General features: G+C 44.7%; 1 protein-coding gene across 1 annotated transcript in view; it reads right to left on the bottom strand.

Moving 5' to 3' along the window:
* The window catches only part of EXOC6B (exocyst complex component 6B), a 442,612-nt gene that overhangs the window by 4,095 nt on the left and 418,110 nt on the right, over nucleotides 1–20,407 (bottom strand). Inside the window, exon 21 of the mRNA XM_016202591.2 lies at nucleotides 3,127–3,239. Coding sequence (XP_016058077.1) covers nucleotides 3,127–3,239 — 113 coding nt within the window. The remainder of the gene's footprint in view (nucleotides 1–3,126; nucleotides 3,240–20,407) is intronic.

A 20,407-nucleotide genomic window follows, 5' to 3' on the forward strand; every position in this document is an offset into this window, starting at 1 on the left:
ACTTTCTATTATTAGGCCACACTAAAGGCCCAAGCACAGTCCTAGCATATTCCTAGAGCACAGACCATGGGCAGCTTGGCCAATGGTCCTGTCAGATGGAGACACATAGTTAGGAAGCATGGATAAAGAAAGTCAAGGCCAGGCTGAGGTTGTCACAGAATCCCCCAAGTCTGACTAAGCTGTCGCAACAAAATCCAGAAATCTGCTATATTCCTTGCAGAGGGCCCATGCAGGACCCCTGACATCACCATCATCTGTGCTCTGACCTCACGGCTCCCTGGGCTGCAAGGAGACAGGCTAGAAGAGGGGAGGTAGGAAACCTGGAACTGGGGAGTAAACTACTCCCAGGCCAATGGCCCTGTGCAGAAGGGCAAATTAGGGGCCAGAGATCCCACAGGGCTTTGACATCCTTGTCATGGTAGGAGCTTCTGATGAGCACACAGCTGTGCGGCTCTGGCTGACAATGAGACTCCTCTCTCTGATCTAAGCTTGACGGCCTCCAGGCTGGAATTACGCATCTAGCACACCAAGAGCACTGCAAATACAGCACAACCACTTGCACGAGGAGCCTGTGCTTGGAGGGAGGAAGGAGAGGTAACAGGTTTGGAGGTTTAGGTTGAAGAGAAAGCACAAGAGTCTTCAAAGCCATGATGACCACTGTCCTTGGTCCTTTCCACATTAATGTCACAATTATGTCTGTAGAACTGGCCTGGTTTTAGATTCTTTATCCCAGAGAAGGAGTCCTTTTCATTGCTTAATTATCCTATAAATCTAAACAAAAAACAACACAAAGAAAGAAGGAAGAAAAACACGTCCTGCATTTATAGAACATCCTATGTGATCATTAGTTTGGTGACTCCTTGAATCCCCCGAGATGAGCTTCCCTTAGGAAGCTCCTCCCATAAAGCAGGAGAGAGAAAAGAGGGTAGTCTCTTTTCAGGGGTTAGGATTTCTTGGCCATGAAGGCCTGGAGCTGGGATTACGTGACAGGAAAACTCAGGTGTCCTGAGGGCTGACGGCAGCATGCTGGTTTGTCCCCCCTCCCCTCCCATTCTGCAAGACCAGATGCTGATCTCTTTTGCTATGGCCACCTCTCAGTCACATAGGAACATCTTCTCTTCCCTGAATGTCCTCACCACGTCTCTGGGTCTCTCCATGTCTCACCCCTTTAAGAAGTGTCAGAATGAAAAGGGGAGTCAAGCTCTGGGGTTATAGCTGCAGTGCGGAAAGCAGGAACAGGTCAGGAAAGGTGACTGATTCCTATGAGGCTGGGAAACAGATTTTAGGGTGACCTTGGGCGCAACTACATTTGCAAGGAAGCTATTACACTGTGCGGATGGCTGGGGCTGAGCACATGGCTTCGTTATTGGCTAGGCCTCCAGAATGCTTCAGAGGCTGACTGTTTCTTCCTATTGCTGGTCCACAGGAAGTGGAGGAGCCAATGCTTCTGGGTAACTGGCTGGAAGGGAATCCCTGAGTATAGGTGGACACATAATGAATATGACATCTCAGCACCAACTCAAAGGCCAAAATGGTCCCTGTTTTAGCTGGGCACTGAGAATTCTGGGATTAGGTCTTGCCTCTAACAGAGAGTCTTCCTTGGGAGACTTGGTTCCAGATCTTAAAGCATGGGCCTGGCCAGCAGGAGGAGGGGAGACTGCTGGGGGATTTCCTTTTGTCGGGGCTGAATTTTAGGCCCCGAACTCGCAAGGGTATTGAGCGTATCAGGAAGCTGAACGGGGACAACCCTTTACTTGGCACTGATGGGGGAAAATTCCTGCCACCACTCCCAGCCCCAAAGGAATTGGTAAGCCGAGGGTCACTCTAAGGACCAAGGGTAGAGGAGGCAGCCAGCCAGTTGGCATCAGGCTGGTTTAGTAGATTAGTATGTCAGGGTGGGGACAACTCACAGGGTAGGGATTTAGTGTAATCATTAGTGTCAATGAGGAAACCAGAGGACTTGCCTCAAAGTAATGGAAAAGGCCCCAGTGAATAATATACTTACTCTCTAGATATCCTAGGGAGGAAGGTCATTGAAAGAGAGAACCATGGGAAACAGGTTAAAATGGAAACATCAGTCTGTCTTGGTCTGGACAAAGTTGCACTCTGGGCTCTTAGTTTCTGCACCCTGCCGTTGCCCACCCTCCATCTCCTCCCCTTTGATATCCCAGTCACACTGCACAGTAGGAAGGATGCACCTTCGCCTCTCCTGCTTATGGCTCCATTCTCTCCCCCTAGACTCTGGTCTCTGCCTTCCTAGGATTTGAGACCTGCTTCACTGCCCATATATGTAGACTTGCCACATTGCCTAGATGCAGGATACTATTCTAAGGGGCTTCTAAGAAGCTGGGGGTTAACTAGTTTGAAGACAAGAACAAGCTTCTCTTCTATGTGGCTCTTGGTTTCTGGCCTGCCAGCTCTCAACGAGGTTAGCCAACGTCAGAGCCAGGCTGTAACGAATAGCAGATCCAGCATCTGGGTGGCGTGAGGGTTAGCCGTCAGATGTTCTGTAGCTGGCTAACCCCATCTCTAGCAGCAACCTTTGCCAACTAGTGACTACCTCAGGCAAGAATCAGATACCTTTTCCAATGTAGCTTCCTTGGGACAGTCAGCACAATAAAGCTCAATTGTCGGGGGGGGGGGGGGGGGGGGGATAAGTTCTGGCGAAGGTTTCAGTAAGTCTAGGAGCTTCTTTTCTAGGAACTGGAGAGACCACTGCTCTGTGGGGCTGTTCTATCCATCATCACACTCCAGATAGTTGGGGCCTGCTTCACTCTGCTTACCAGGCTGGCCTGAGCCCCAAACTAAGGCATCTTCCTTTCTTCTCTTGTCATCTCTAGTTAAAGATATGTTGCCCCCTTAAGCTCCAAGGCAATGTCAAAGTCCAGCTGACTCATACCTGGCCTAGCTGGTGGGTTTCATGAATTAAGAGGCTACAAGGAGACTGGCCTGGCAAATCTAATGATGGAGACTACTGATAGAACCTATGGCAAGTTCAAGAACAGGGCCTCTCTGCTATCTTGTTCCTGGCCAAGATAAAATTATCCTCTATACCCACCCAACTCCCACAGTCCTCAACCCCCAATTCCCCACTTCTGCACACAGACCACTGGACTGGTTACTCACTTCTCAAGCAGGGTCAGAGCTGTCACTGGGTTTACACGGAGGTACTTGCAGTTGGGCTGACCATAGTCGGCAAGGTAGGTTGACCAATCCCACTGGATAAAGAGATCCAAAAGCTGTAAAATACCCAAGTCCCCACCCCAGGGATTAATCAGACAGACAAAATCCTCAGCATCCTTCACTACCAGCTAACAGCAGATTTGAAAAATAAAAATGTAATAAGAGAGAAAATGGTTACAAACTATAATGTGACTGAGAAAATCAATGAGTAATCATTAGAACTCAGTCACCTCTGCCATTAGCCCTGTAAGGTGTTGAGACTACATGCCAGCAGCCAGCTCTCAGAGGCAGGTCTGCCCAGAAACTAACCCTGCACTGAATCAAAACTCAAGAGGATAACAACAACCACTCATGTATTCACTTAATAAATACGTATCGAAGGCCTTCCACGAGCCAAGCACCATTCTCAGAGCCCAGACTGCAGCAATGAGCAAACAAAGCTGGGTGCAATCCAGTGCCACATATGTAGTCATACGAGCTGAGAGGTGAAAAGGTCTCGGTTCAAGTACTGCTTCATGATTTGCTGCACTGGCTTTGCCCAAGTCACTCAGTGGACAGAGACACATACACATGCCTATAAACAGGTAGGACACAGAGACCACACAGAAACACTGCACAAATGGGTCATGTGGCACTGACATGAGGCAACGTGTATTACACCTGCGTGGGCACTGGCTGAGCAGATGGAACCAGGGCCCTGGCAGCTCAGGACTGAAAAGCAGTCCACGGTTGAGAATGCAGACACTGGAAGTGGGGTTATGAGTGTTAGAAAGGAGTGCCAAGAGCTAGGTGTGTATTGATAAGAAGATGTTTGCATCCTAAGGAGTGAATAATAAGAGCTTTCTGAGGGTAAATTGAGTTCTGAGCCTGGGGGAGATTTTGACTTAGAGAAACTAAATGAATTTTGTCAAAGGCTTTCCTTAATAGCCAGTTAAGTTTTAACTTCAGGTATCACTCTAACAAATATTTAAAAATTTTATCTGAGTAAAGCTAATAATAATAAATTGGTGCATTTCAAAGGTAGGGGTGATGCTGTTAGCTCCCCTCTATAAGCTCCTAGAAGGGGCACAGTCCCAGACTCACACGATTGCATAGAAGAAGGGACCTCTAAGCAGTCTCTAGCAATGAGATACGTAGAAGTATTTTTGGACTCAAGACATTCCCCTACTCTCCCTTTCTAAGCGATAAGGAGATAAATGGCTCTTTCTATATGCAGAGAGGCCTAGACTCAATCCAATGCCAGAGTCTGAGCTCCAGGCCCAAGCCCCCCTCCCCCCAGCTTCACTGTGCAGCTGGGCAAACAGGCAGCGTGGGCCTTGTCCCGCTTGGCCAAGCCTCTTCCATCCATTCTCTTAGAATAGCTGCTACGGACTTCCTCAGGCAGGATGGGAACTGGCTGAAGTCCCAAGCCTAAACTGAGAAAAGCCCCTACACCCTCAGCCAGGGACGGTGGGCTGGGCTGGGCCAGCGCGGTCCCACAGGGCCCTCTCAGGGCCTCCGGAGCCACGCCTATTTTAGTTGGCAAGTAATAGGGCTTCTGCCACTTCCTTCTGCTCCCCCAGTCCTCACAGGCCTCTTCTTTACTGAGAAATTTCCCTGACTTCCTGATCTAGCCCTGGGACTTCTCGCCTATAGTGTCCAAAGACCACTCAAGATAGCTCCTCTGATTGCTCCTGGGGAGCACAGGTGACACCAGGAGTGCCCCCCCTTTTCTAGCTCTTCCAGTGCTGTGCTTTACAAATAGGATTATGCTTCCCCCCAAATTCCAGGGAGAAACTATGAAAAAGGATAGCATTTCTTTCTTTTTAAATTTTATTTTACTATTTTTTTCCACCACCATTGATCCCTCCTATACCTTCTTCTACCTCCACCCCCCCTCCCCGCCCAGTCACCACACTGTTGTGTGTGTCCATGAGTTCTCTTGCTCCTAGCATTTTCTTAATTAAAATATTTTACCAGAAAGTTTTGGAAAACCTTGGGGAGCCTTTTCCTGTTTGCATCCTAAGGAGCCAATAAAAGAAAAGTAAATGAATAACAAATAAGTTTAATCAGAAAAATCTGAAAGCCTGATTTCTTAAAATTATTTTAGGTATAGCTTTTCAGGTATGGACACATACGTTTATTTAATAAAACTACCTTCTCTATTGATGAAGTTTTAATTTTTGTGATGCAATTAGTGGTGCCAGTATTTTCTGATTTATTGCAAAGAACACCATGTTTTCCTGGCTGATGAAACTTGGATAAATCACCAATGGGGTGTGGAGGGCAGTTCAAGACTTAGCTCTAAGGTTTTCTATTTCTATCTTCTGCCCAAGTCTCCTAATGCCCTGGGATGACAAGCTACCTAATTTATCCCACTCTAAGTTGGAAGCTACACACACTATTAAGCTCAACCAGAGGCTGTGTTCTTTCCACAATCCTTACCGGTGGCCTTTACCTAGGTCTACTGGCCTCCTCTGGGACAGAGGGACATAGACTGGAGTCGGGGGTGGGGCCTTAAATAAGTTAGCTGCTTGGGGCAGTTCTACTGGATTCCCAAGAACAGTGTCCGAGTAAGAGGCTAAGGAAACCAGTAGGCCTGTTCACCAGCACAGCGCTCTAGTAAGGTGGTCGCTGATGAGTCTCTCCACTGCAAAGTTACTATTTTTACCTTTGTAATTAATATATTTCTTGTGAAAGATACTTTGAAACTATGCAACTAGCTCGTTTCTCCTCAAACTTCGGTGGTTCTTGCCTGCAACAATATTTACTGTGGTGTTTGACCACTTCTCTCATTTCTCTGTAGTTATTAACTGGAATTTTTTGGTAAGAAAAAGAGCTGTCCCTTCCCCTCCATTTATTTATATCAGTATGATCTCATGGATGTTTATTTTCTGTCACGGGTTATAATCTCATACAATCATTATTTATCTTGCTCAGACTGTTCCAGCTCAGGCTATTAGGGACTCCTGCAGATGGGCTTGCCTGTGTATTTTTGACCTGCCCCGTCCCTCTTTGAATGCTTCCTTACTTTCGGGCACTATAGATGTTCGAAGCTCATCTTGTCTTCCCAGTCCCTGCTCTGGAATCTGTCACTTCTCCAAGGAGCCCAGGTTCCTTTAATTGGAGAATGGTTTTTAGAAACCAAGAACTGGGAACTTAGCATGCTCATTTCTACTGGGTATTATTGCTTTTAGGCCCTCTCAGTGGACAGAGATAAGAAACACATGTGTTTGCTGACTTGCACATACAAACACATCTATGTTTTTACATGTAAGTCAATAAATATGCACAAGTTAATAATATGCACATGCTGTCTCTATTTGCACGTGCATATTAAAATCACGAGTTCATACGTGATGCCTCTGATTTCAGTCTAACACCATGAGGTTCATTCTAGCCTTCCATCTTCCCATCTTCCCTAATTTATTACTCTTTTTCCCTCTGACAGCAAAAAGCTTGGCTTTCATTATAATACAGTGGTACCTCGATTTTCAAATGTAATCCGCTCTGGAAGACTGTTCAAGTTCTGAAATGTTTGAAAACTGAGGGATCCACAGCCGACAGCTAGGCCTCAGGATCTTGCATTCAGCAGAAGCCGTGCAGCATGTTTGAAAACCAAAGCATTTACTTCAAGGTTTACGGCGTTTGTAAACCAAAATATTCGTCAACGGAGACATTTGAAAACTGAGGTTCCACTGTATATTTCACTTACAGTTGACCCTTGAACAACATGGGTTTGAATTGCTTGGGTCCACTTACACACAGATTTTTTCCCCCATAAAAACCTGTACTGCTTTCAGTCCACAGTCAGGAGTCGGTAAATGTGGAAGGCTGACTGTATGCGCTGCTTACAGCATTTCATACAGGGGACTTGAGCATCAGTGGATTTTGGTACCCACTGGGCGTCCCGTGGGTACCAAGGAACAATGAAGTTTTGGGAGAATCAAAGGTTATACATGGATTTTCAACTGTATGGGGGGGTCGGCACCCCTAACCCCAGCATTGTTCAAGGGTCAATTGTATTTGTTCAGTCCTAGCACAAAGCAGTTTCAGAATTGCTAATCCATACCCCTGTAAGAAACAAATTTACTAACTAGAGTACAGGATATGTGTGGTCTTTTTATCTTTGGCTCTCCAGTCAAAAAACATTGGTTTTTAAATTACTTGGGTGAGTTCTTTTCTTCCTCACCTCCTTCAGTGTGGGATATTTTTCTTTCATAATTCAGTTAGATTTATTTTTCATTGCTTGTGCTCCATTTTGGACCCCCCTCCCCCATTCTAGTTCACTTTAATGATTTACTTACTTTGGGGAATAAGTCAGAGCTGTATAAAAAATATACTCAGAAGTATTACTCCCTCCTCATTCCAACAAACCTGTTCCATTTTCCCCAGTCCTTTCTGCAGCTCTCTTATTTCACTTCTCGCAGGTAACCGATTAGTCTCTGCTTTAGCCTTTTGTTTCTTTTGCACACATGAGAAGACACACGTGCATTTCCCTGTGCCCTCTTCTTTCTCCCCTGAAGGGGAGCACACTATGGTTACTCTTGCACTTCGCTTTTTTCACTTAACGGTGTATCTCAGACCTCACTCCCCAGATGCTAATTGCTCATTAATGATCCTATTTTTTTAATTTATTCATACAAATGGCTCTTTGTATAAACCAGACAAGTCATTTTCAAGGCACAGACAAGACATTATGTTTTGGGGCATTTTATCATTAAGCTGGTGGAACAGGAAAATATTAGATATTTAGAGAGTAGGACACATGGAGAAATGTTAGGGCCACTTTAATCAGTGACTCAACCAGTCACTAATGATGCTTTGGCCTCAAGTAGAATTATTTGTTCACGGTATTTAGAACAGGAGAACCAAACTAACACAGCAGTTGATGTGACACCTTATCAACTACACAGGTTAATAAAAATAGTAAATTATGTGATTATTGGTTATTATACAAAAATGTGTAGAAGTGGGAAAGGATAGGACAAGGAAAGACATTTGAACCAGGTTATACTAAGCAAACTGCTATGACGGAATCTTTTTCTTTTTTTTTTTGCCTCTATAACTTTTATCTGTCTGACTTTTAACTAGGGCTTTGGTAGTTCCAACGCTGTTTCTACTTCTACTACATTTCACTGTTACTGCAGACCATTCGCATGACTTGACAGTACTCAAATTATAATTCTGGTTTCATGAAGGTGGGGGGATGGGGAGGACCAAGACCAGACAGCATAAGCAACTTGCTGAAAATCACAAGGCAGGCAATACCGAGATGGCTTGATGGCTTATACTCCCCAAGAAGCCAGAGCTGTTTTGTTTTGTTTTTAAATCATCATTGATTTGGCCTCTGGGTTAGGTATTGCCTGAGGCTAGTAGGTCAAAGATCTGAACAGTCTTTCTTTTTTGCAATCATAGCTGAGGAAGACTAGAAAAATCCAAATGAGTCAAAGTAAAAATGAGTTCAAGGCCACAGAGCAAGTTAACTGGACAGAGTAGAGAGCATTATAATAGCAGAGCAAATGCAAACTTCCAGGAAAGACCCTGGGGATGAGATATTATTAAGATGAAGCAGGACTCTTGTTCCTTGTTAGTGCAACCAACACACACACTTTTCCAGCAGAAATGTAGGAGTAATTCAGTTGGATGAGTTGGTCATGGGTAAAAGAGTAGAGAGAAATCTTCAAGTAAGAATTAGAGGCTAATAGTCAATCAAATGGTCCTGAGGTTGTCCTTGTGTCTCAGGCGGAAAGGATTACATCCCCTTTCCCCAAAAAACCAAAACTCAGAAAGTAAAATGAAGAACCAGGTGAGTAATGCCCTGCTTGTTGCCACCACTAGACTACTGCTGTTACCAGATCAATCTGTATCATGCCTACTCTTGGTGAGGAGGTTGTTTTATGTATTCTTACCTTCATTCCTAATTCCTGCGACCTGAGCCTCATTTCCCTTGTAGGTGGAGAGCTCCCCAAGGATGGGGATCATGCTTTCTCTTTCTGACAACTCCTAGCTGGATTAGCATAGGCTAGGTTTCCAGCAGGTAGTCACCAAAGACATGCTAAATGGAATTAAAATAGGTGGACTGACTTTTATAGAAATGATACTGGTTAGATGATGGAACAGGCTTATAACTTCTCACAACAGACTTTCTAAATGGACCAAACCTAGGGTCCTTCTGACCAATACTAGAAGGAAGGTGTGTGAGAAAGAAGAAAACATCGAACAGGAGAGATATTACCTACAACGGGTGAGTGGAAACCCAGCCCTGATACTTGATTCCAAGGTTCCAGGGGAAGACACCCATGACTAGTGAATGGAAACTCAGCAGATGTTTCGCTCCAAGGTGACATCTGGGCTGGTTGCTGCTGGGAACATGGGGCCTATCTCATGTTAAAAAGACTTCCTCCCCCCACCCCTGAAAGCCTGCAAAAATTCCATGGGCCATAGTAGCTAAGATAAGACACAAAGATACACCGACAACAGCTACCTCTGTTCCCCTAGAGGTTATTTTCTTTACACTTTTTTTTTCTTGAACAGACACACTGAGTACAGTAAAGAACTATGCTCCCAAAGCAGATGTGTCCCTGAAGTAAATGTAACATAGGAAAATCTGAATTTTTACTTTATATGCATCCCAGAAGTATACATCCCAGGATAGACCACAATATCATAAAATATACTCCTCTGGCACATTTCACATGTCATCTAACTGACAAAATTCTAAATGTGCCACCTCTTTAGAACATGGTTACACTGTTAAGTGCAGTCAAGAGAACAGTAATACACAGAAGACTAAACCACAAGTTTCTTTTGCCCACGCACTGCCTTTGATACATCATTATAAAGTATTTTTCATAAAAACTGAGGCACAGGTGCCTTTCAGGAGGCAGTTCAGCACTACAAAAAGAGCCTCAAGCTGGTGGTGCCCTGATTGACCGTCACCCCAGAAAAACCAAATCTATTTTTCTTGATCAGATATGGAATCAGAACAGCTCCTATCAACAGCTGAGGGCAGACCAAGAGAACTACTGTGAAACGTTCACCAAAGACAGAGAACTGACTGATGGCTCACTTGTGTTTATTGCCCAAGGTCTCCTCCAACTCCTCGTCTGGGCCATTCACTCAAAGGGGAGCGGCTGCCTACCTCCCACACATCCTCGGGAGACTCCTGAAACAGGGGTCTGGGCAAACACAGGGGGCAGTGGAAAGCAGGAGCTACCTTAACAAACAAACTGAGGACCAACGATGCATCAGGTGCTCTTCTGGGCACGTGAATGGATGAATGAGACCTCTCTGGTCCTGAGGACCTCGGTCTGGTAAATAACAGTACAGAGTGATGTGAGTGCCCTAAAAGGTGCGCTAACAGGGTGCAAAGAAAGTTCAAGAGAAGGCCATCCATCCAAACCTGAGCCAGGCAGGTGGGGAAGTGAGACAAATGACGCAAGTGATAAATGGCCCCACACACTAAGCAAAGGAGCCTGAAGTTTAGCCTGGAGGCTTCTCTACTTGTTTTCGTCAAGGCTGCTATCTGCTTTCTTGGAGATTATGGGATGAAAAGCTACAGCCACCACTTGTTTTTGTAAATAAAGTTTTATTGGAACATAGCCACGTTCACTGGTTAACATATGATTTATGACTGCTTATGTGCTATAAGAGCTCAGTTTAGTAGTGATAGAGACCAGATGTCCCGAAAAACATAAAATATTCACTATCCAGTTCTTTACAGAAAAAGTCTGCTGTAGATCCAGGCGAGGGAGGACGGCATGCTCTGAAACTCTCCTAGACGGAAGACATCTAATATCTACTAAATTTAAAAAAGGAAAGAAAATGGTCTAGGGGGGACCCTTCTAATTGTGGTGAGGTGGCAAAAATGTCATTGTCGTAACATGTGGCATCAGAATTCTTTTAGGGCAGAGAATGTGTTTGGGAAGATATCTTGCTTTGTAAGATCCCCAGGGCAGTAGAGGAGGGGGAAGAAGTTTGTTACTCTGGTTTTTAGAGCTAACTAATCTGAAGAGAGGAGGTTTACTAACGTGTGAGCGGGTGAGGGAGGGAGGTCCTAATGATGTTAGGGCCCCAAACAACTTGTTAAGTGACTTTTTCCTAGCTGCCTGCTGTATAGCATGTGATATAAATCTCCCTTAAAAGATTACCCCCAGTCCCAATTTTTAGAAAAATTTACTGTGCTCTCAGTTGCTTGGGTGAAAAAGAAATTTTTTTTTTTTTTTTTTTTAACTCAAAGAGGCTGAGTTTCACACTAGCCAGCTGTAAGCCTACATTGTAGAAATGGGGGCCCAGGAAAAAAGGAACCTGGAGGTGTCTCAGGACTCACAGAAATCTGAAAGAGGCCTTTGGATTTTCCACAGCTATGGGGCTGGGGTGGGGAGAGGTTCCCAGTTTCTCTGGATCTCTATACATTAAAGGAATCTGGCTTTTTTGTGAGTTCTGCAATCATGACCCCTCAACAAGCCGGCTCTTGGGCCTCCAGAAAGGTCTGACCTCCTCTCTTTTTTGTCCCTGGCTGAGTGAGGGCAGGGGAGGGGCGAGTAGTGGCTGCGTAGTTCTTGGATTTCCCTCCAGCTCAACTGCCAGGTGGACGAGTCTTCATTAAGCTCTTTATCAGAGACCAACTGCACATCAGCAGCTTCCCCTGAAAGGGAACGTCACTCTGAGCAATATTTATTTGCCTCATAAATGTGGCTTTATAGGTTTGCTATCTAAACTCTTCACCTCTGAGAGTGCCTTGGTAAAGTGAAAGACAGGAGGCTCGAGGCTCTCCCACTGTCATCAGCTGGTGCCTGGGGGGAAGCTCCCAAATAAAAACGCTAGCACCAAGCATACCTGTGTCAGAGACTTCTGTAAGGCATTTCACATTGACCACAGCATCTATCCTGCTGCAGGGGGCAGGGGAAAACCTATTATCACACAGGGTGGGAACAACATACTGTACATACAGTTCAAGGGGAAAGTGGGAGGCCTCTGCTATGGGCTGGCTGAGTTGCTCCTGTTGGGGTGGGGAACGCAGGCAGGTGTGGGCTTTGAATGAAGCTGTAGCCACAGATGTGGTTGAATGAGGCTGGAGCCATGGGCCAGTGCTCATTTCTTTCAGCATACTGTGATTTGTTAAAGGTTCCTAGGTAAGTGGATTATAGACTATATTGTTGAATGTTTAAACCACCCTCCCTCTCTAGCCAAAATGAATACCTGGTTTAAAAGCACCCCTGCAAAGATACTACGGATTGAAGATAATATTAACAATGTAGTACAAGCAATCATCAAGAAAATGATGTTTTCACAGTATTCACAGGTCGCAGTACCATGTGCAAGCTCTTTATCACCCACATTATAAAGTAAAAACAATGAGTTAACCAGATATGATAAAGCTGTCCTCCAAATTTGAAATTGTCAGTCTATTTAAAATATGATTTGTATCCACTCTTGTGAATAATGAAATTTACTTAGCCCAAGTACATATTTCATGACCATGAAATCACAGTCATGTGTGTGTGACATACAATTTGGATGAGCAGAGGTGGCATCTAAAGGAAAAGTAGTGGGAAGACTGAAGAGATAGTAGTTGAGTCAGGCTATGAAGAATATTGACTGGTAGTCCAAGGATTTGACAAAGTTATATGTTATGGCCAACGGTAACATTTCAGTAGCAATTTATTAGTAAGATAAATTTGGGAGTAGCACACAAGATGGACTTGAGAAAATCTGCAGGCAGGAAGATCTGGACTAGGATGGTAGCGACTGGATGAGGAGAAAAGATGGCCACTGTATCGGGTCCAACGGAAGGACTGAAGGTTGACGCAGTGTTGGAGGGGGACAGGAAAGACTAAAAAATGATCACAAGGCAGAGTTTTCAGAATCAGTTTCCTCCAGGAATCGGGCAATACAAATGAATGAGGCAGGCAGGTCTTCCCCATAACTCTTCTCATTCAGTATGTCTCTGGGCTCTCACACCGGCCTTTTGTTTAAGCTACGCAGGAGGCGGAAAGATATGTCTTGCTTTGCTCTTTGTCTTCGCTCACTGTGAATTTCACAGGCAGAAGGTAAGTGCTGGCCAGGGGCCTGTGGCAGGTTTCCATGCGACCAAAGTCAGTTAAAAGGCTCAAGAAACAGTGAACTCTTAGAAATTAAATAAATCCTAGGAGCCTCTTCTCCTTTACCGCCGTTCCCACCCGCCTCCTATCACCAGGAATATCCTTCTTTCTCTCTCCGATTCTTCTTCTAAAATTGTCCTTATGTCAGAAACTGTCAGTGTTACTTCTCAGAATTCTCCTTTAAGGGAGGAACTATTTTTGCTTGAATTGTGCCTGGCATTCTAAAAACACCCTGGTACCCAAACGCTTTCAGTGTGCTCTGTATTGCCTGTCTCTAGGTTAGTAAACACACCTTTCACCATCCTGCTTCCCTTTGCTGGCTTTAGATGCGTTCCTTTTCAGGTTCCCTAGATAGAAGACAGAAGACCAGCACTGCACCCTGGATATATCACCAGCAGTCAGTCCTAGACTAAGCAGGACTTCTCTAAAAATCACTTCTACTGATGACCAGTGACATTCATGTCCCTTCCAGCTCTAAGATTCTAGAGGAAATCTAGAGAATTCCTTCTTAGCAAGTAAACAGCCACGGGACAGAGAGCAGTTCTCATCTCTTAGCTGCTAAATGGCAGGCAGCGAGGAATCGCAGGGAACAGCACCACTCCTCTCTCTTACAGAGGAGGGAATTCAGGTCGGGAAAGACTCATGGCCTTATGGAAAGTTACCGTGGATGGGGCTGGGGCTAGAGCATAAACCCTTGACTTCAAGTCCACTTTTCTTTCTAGTGTGTGGTGCAATTTAATCAGCCAGTGGAGAACCAATATCTTTGAGAACAGAACACAGGTTTGATGCCTAAGGAGGAAGAAGGAAAGGGATTTTATTATATATCCCCTCCATGCTTTTATGTTTTTAATAGAGAAATAATATATGGCAAGTTTTATGTTTTAGTTTATACATATAAGTATTGTATGCAATATTCTACAATTTGCTTTTTTTCATTCAACATTGTTTTCAAGATCTATCCATGCTGATCCATGTGAAACTAGTGCATTGACTTTTATATTCTCGCTGTATAAGCATGTGTAAATATGCTACAAAGTATTTATCAACTAATTCAGTGATGGAAATGTGTGCAATTGTGTTTCTGGCTGATAGGGGAATCTCCAGAGCGCCTTCTGTACTACCCAGGGAGCAGGCAGCAGGTATGGTGAGAATAGTGAGAAAGGAGTTTCAGTCGACCTTTACCACCATATAGATCAGAAATGATGTAAAAACGCCAGGTCACCTAGTAGACCAACTTAAATCCCTGCAGCAAGAGAAAATGCAGATGGCTAGTGTAGGCCAAGACCTTCGATGCGATAAAAGGAAATCCAACTCTTCTTGAAAAAGCACATCCACAGGAATAGAGAAAAAAGCATAGTAATGCTGACCAGAATTAAGATAAGCAAAAAATATTTCTTCCCTGAAAATAATGTCAGGAGATGACATGCATCCCCATGTCTGAGGCTTTGGGAGTGGATCAGGGGTTTCTACAGAATTTCCAAAGGCCTCCAAGGTCCACTAGAGAAGGGCAAGCCCTGCTTCCATAGCCATTATCCTTGATTTCCTTGCATTTGAATAGACTGTCTCTGAAATTTTCCAAGAAGCAATTACATGCCCAACAGCTAGCGTTTGAGTTGGGCGGGAAGGAGAAATTAGGAGAAAATAGCAGCCTTCCTGTGCGAGAACTTGAGGTCAATTCTTAGAGATCCTAGGATGGAAAGATTTCTTCTCTCATTCTACACAGACAAGCTCTATCTTCTAATTTCTTGTATGGCCACAGCAACAAGGCCTTTGATGGCATGGGAGCCTTTATCCAACACTAGGTCTTTGGTTATTATCTCTGGGTTATAGTTTGGCTTGTTGTGAGGTCTCAAACAATTCGTTATAATTTTCTGACTCAGTTTCTCAATCAGTTATAAGAATTTGTTTAAAACCTTTCCTGATTTATTGTATAAGGGTATGAAAAGAGTTATAATAAAGTGAAAGCACTTGAAAATTTCACTACTGTTACTACAGTTAATAACACTATTATCACAGGGTATCATTGTTATTCAAAGAGATTTTTAAAAGAAGCTAAACATTACCCTTCATGAACTTTAAATCAACAGAAATTGTCTGACTTTGCTCAATGTAATGTAGACCGGAGCCCTTGACTCTCATCCAAACTACAACTCCCTTCTCCCAACTCCAGAGCCATCATGTCCATATTCTCTGTAAGCCAGGGACAGATGCACATTCTCCAGATTAGATATGTCCATGTGGCTTGTTCCCTGGGAGATGAGTTCCTTCAAAGGCTAGATCATAAACAGTGGTGTTTTGGTGGGTTTTTTTAGAGGAGACCACCCACAGTTGAGCAAGAAATGAGGCACCATGAGCAAGCTGTGGGAAAAACAACTTATTGTTTTACCTGAGATCTCTCCCATGTCTGCAAGAAAATCACCCAAAAGTAGATACCATGATGCATTGGCAAACCACCATCATGTTGCTTTACCCAGTCCCCTTGACTAGTTCTTGTCTGGTGACATTCCTGAACTGAAGGTGTCCTCTTTATCGGACAGATCTTCCCAACATCTTCTCCTGTCCCCTTTATGGATCTCAAAACAAACGCTTTATAACACTGGGCTGGTGGTAGAAGGTGGGGGTTTAGGAGATCTTCAGAGTTACAGAGAGGAGTGGTGTTGAGGCAAATCCACGTCATTCTGCCTAGAAGCTGTAGTCGGTTCAGGATTTTCATTGTTTCTTACTTATGTGTCCCTGGGCAAGATACTAATCTCTTTTGAAAGAGGAAATAATAATGCCTAACTCAGTAAAACACACAGCATAAATGCTCAGCAAATATTAGTTATGACGATGATGATGATGATGACTATAAATAAGAACATGATGATGAAGCCGACCGGTGCATTTCTGCCTTCACAACTCCACTCCTGCTGCTCTCTGATTTGGAATGCCTCCCCCTTTCTTTCACCTATTCAGGTCCTTCCCACTCTAAAGAGACCCTTAAGAACCCTTCTTCAATCAGCTCCAGGCACAGTGCCTCATTTCTTAGTATCACAGCCTATTTTATCCTAATTATTTCTTATGTCTGGCCTCCCCAAGGATATTACAAGCTATGTAAGGGCAGGATCTTTTCCTCTGCTTTGACCTAGCATGGGTCTGGGCCCATGTAAGCTATGAAGTGCTTGGTATCAAGCACAGTCAAAAAGGGTTCTATTTCCTGGTCACAGAGTGATACCAAGCATAGTACAAAGGGAATTTCACAGCTGAAGGCCTTATATTCTTCTTTTAATAGGTTTTTATTGATTTTTAGAGAGAGAGGAAGGGAGAGGGATAGATAGAAACATCAATGAGAGAGAAAAAGCCATCAGTTGGCTGCCTCCTGCATGCCTAGGGATTGAGTCTGCAACCTGGGCATGTGCCCTGACTGGGAATTTAACCATGACCGCTTGGTTCCTGGGTCGATGCCAACCACTGAGCCACACCCAGCTGGGCAAAGGCTGTATCTTCTTGGCTGGTCAAATCCTCTAGACTTGATCACCTCACACTACTAAAATGGTCTTATGTTGGCTGAAGGGGTGGAAACTAGGAAGGGGTTCTAGAAGCTGGTTTGCCATGGATAATTCACTAAACAATTATTCCTGACCTAGATATCAGAACACTAATTATACTCCCACATTCCCGAGAGGTCCGCAGAGGTGCAGCAGGGGTGTGTTCCCCAAGCACGACTGTACCGGCCCAGAGGCTCTGGGCTGCCATGGAATTGGGTTTAGGGCAGATGGGAGCTGGTGAAAAATGACCAAGTGGCCACTGCTACTCTGTAGCTGCAGATGCTCAGGCTACGGACCCCATTCTGCTCATACACACTTCCTCTGTGAGCTTCTGGAATTTTCTGGCCCGCAGGCATCTTTGCAAATAGATGGGAACCACCATTCAGCCCAAGAAAGGAGGGGACATCTGACAAGGTTTTATCCGCAGCTGTCTTCAGCTTTCTCTGGGTACCAGCAGAGTCCTTCTCCTTCGCCTTCCTACCTGTCAGGCTGCGTCATAGGTACCCTGGCCTTTCAGCAGATAAGCACCTTAAGGGCTGTCCATGTTTGTCATCTTAGCGTTTAGCACTGTGTGGTGGGGCAGAAAGGGGCTCAGTAAACGCCTGCTGACTGATGGCTGTGGGGAAGCACCGCAGGAGGCCAGTGTCCTGGGAGGCCCTGAATACATCGCAGCAAACACCCCTGCCTCAGGTCTTCTCGAGGGCCTCCCCTGGGCCTTGACAATCTCTGGGGCAGCAGGACCTGCCTCCACAAGGCGCTAGTCTCTGCTTTCTGTTGTGCTTCTCCACGCTCTCCAAAAGGCGGAGAATGGGTGGAAAGGCTCAGCCACAGGATATTGGACTGTTTACAGTTGGCCAGGCCAAGATTAGCATGAGCACAACATATGCCAAGTTCATTGGAAGTTACATTTTCCCTTTGTTTACACATTAAAGGGGAGAAGACCAGAAGAAAAAAAAAAAAAAGCAGGTGACCTCCTGTTAACCTCACCCGTCTGCAAGAGGCTGCTGCCCTCACCTCTGAATGAACTTTCAGATTATCTCAGACAAGATTCACCTTGCGCTGAACTTGTACGCCTGCTCTGAAGCCCCCAGTCACGTAGCTGTGATTAAACATTACAGAGTGGCCGTAAATTTACAGAACTATGATTGTGGCCTGCTTTCCTCTTCCTTCTTTGGGAGGGGAAGAGAGCAATGGGTTTAGGGTGGGGGGAGTCAAAAAAAGGGAAACATCGTCAAACAAACAGTTCCTTTTCACAGTTCTGAACAAAAGAGAAAACACTGCAGATAGGTGTCCCAGAAAGAAGGGGAAAGAAATGTGGCCATGTGAGAGGGATTAAAGTTCTAGAAGACCTCAAGAGCCCCAAACTCAACCAAATAACCGAGACGCTCCCGGTTCCACTCCCAGGCAACCTGAAAGCTTGCAGGTGAGACCAGCCTGCTCTGCTGTGCCCCGGGTCCGGCTGAAGGGGTCCCTGCAGTGAGACCTCTGCCCGAGAGAGAGATGCCCTCCCCTGGGTTTGCTCTACAGCATGGGGCACACGGACAGGGAAGCAGGAGGGGGAGGGAGGGCTACGAGAACACACAGTTTGTTTTGTTCTTTGAGCTGCTGTGAGAGAGGAGGAGGCCCTAACATCTGGGACATTTAAGAGGAGCTTGGACAAAGACTAGACCATATTCTAAAGGATACACCCTGAAGCTATACCCAGGAGACTGACCAGATGACCTGAGAACATTTATTTCTGTGATTCACTGTTTTATACTTAAAGGAGGGGGGAATAAAAGGATATTCCACTTAAGTAAAGTTTGCTAAATCCTCTTGGATTGCAAAGCCAAGATACGCCTGCAGAAGGCCTGTGCTGGTCATTAAACAATGAGACCTCTATAACCAGAAAAGGCCACAGAGTGCTCTATCTGATCCAAGAGAATTGTAAAAAGTGGTCAGGAAGCCCAGACTGAGGTGATAGGCTCTGGCCAGCAAAGTCACCTTTGGAAAGGAGTCGCTCTGTCTCTGGTTACCCCATGGCAGTGACAGGGGTGCTAAAGAGGCTCATTGTTTCTACAGTTGGCAAGGCTTGTCCATAAAAGTAGCAGAGCCCAGGGTCCATCATACAAGGAAAGCAGCCGATGGCTTAGCTCAGCTCCTACTCAGCAAGATTTCTCGCTGCTTGTGAGGATCTGCCAGGAGCCAGAGACAGGTCCTTGGAAATGCTCAGGCATTGCCTCTGATACACACAGAGTTGAGCTGGGAAGTGAAATGGCCATGGAGCCAGGACAGTATTGGGGATGTTTAAGTTTGTCAGGGAGTTCTGAAGTCACCCCTGATCCCAGGGGCAACCTGTGTCCAAAACTCTAGTCTGGACTTGGAGAAGAAAAATAATGGATTCTTGTCTCTCAAGATGAATTGTGTTTGGTGGTATGTCCAGGAATCTGAACGTATGGAGGCTGGGATATGAGAATCATGAGAAAGCTGTGAGAGCAAGCAGGGGGCTGTCCTGAAGCGGACAGTCTGAAATCAGGCCAACAATCACTCAACACACAGGTACCAGCTGAAGGCAATGACAGACTCAATAGGTAGCCAGGAACCAGGAAGGCATACACAAGAGGAGGAAAGGCAAATATGTACCAAGAGCTAGAACATACAAGATTAGATTGTTGGCTGGAAACCTGGGGGGAGAGAAAAGCATAATAAAAATTACAATTGTTGAGAGCTGAAAGTGGGCAAGGCACTTTATTAAGTGCCAGATAGGCACTGTCTCATTTAACGTTAATCTAAGGGGAAGATACTATCACTATGCCCATTTGAAAGATAAGGAAATTGAGGCACAGAACAATTAATTACTCAAAACCCAGGAAGTCAGAATCTGAACCCAGGCCTATCTGATTCAATGCATTTTAAAATATGAGAGTAAGATCTTGAAACTATAGAACTGAGGAAATCTACAAAAGTTCATGCTGGTCAGGTTGAATGAAATGTCCCCTTCCTTTTCCTACCACCCTTCGAGGCCTGCTTAAGTCTTCATCTCCTGTAGGAAACCTTGCATACTACTATCAGCGGCTGAGGTTTATCCTTTCTCTGAACTCTGTTTGTACTTAATTGTTTATGGTGCACAGGAAGCGCTGTATCACATACTCACTATTCCTCCAACTGTTTGTCCCTCACAACGGAGCAACTGATTATGTCAGTAAACTGGATGCTGATATAGAAAGAAACCTAAGTGTTTTGTTTGTTATGTTCCAGAATAGAAAGTCAGTTCTCTGAGGTCTGAGACCCACAATGCCTAATACAGTGGGACCTCAGTATATTTGTGACCAAACTCCCAGAACCAACAAAAAGCTTTCAATGTACCCAATAAGGAGACATTTTATAACGAAGAGAGTTGTTCATTAGTGGAATGTTCTCAAGTGGAGGTTATAAGGAATGTGGATATGAGAGTAGACTGAGCCTTACTTCTTTTATGTATAATTTCCCCCCAAAAGATGTAGCTTTACTGCATTATTTCTTTATAAAAACAACATACGTTCTTTGCAAAAAAAAAAAAAATTAAAAACCTCTTTAACTCAAAAAAGGTACTGGGAAAACTATCACCCATAATCTCATCTCCCAGGGATACTA

Source organism: Miniopterus natalensis, chromosome 13 (assembly GCF_054644295.1).
Source record: "Miniopterus natalensis isolate mMinNat1 chromosome 13, mMinNat1.hap1, whole genome shotgun sequence".
Taxonomy (NCBI): Eukaryota; Metazoa; Chordata; class Mammalia; order Chiroptera; family Miniopteridae; genus Miniopterus; species Miniopterus natalensis.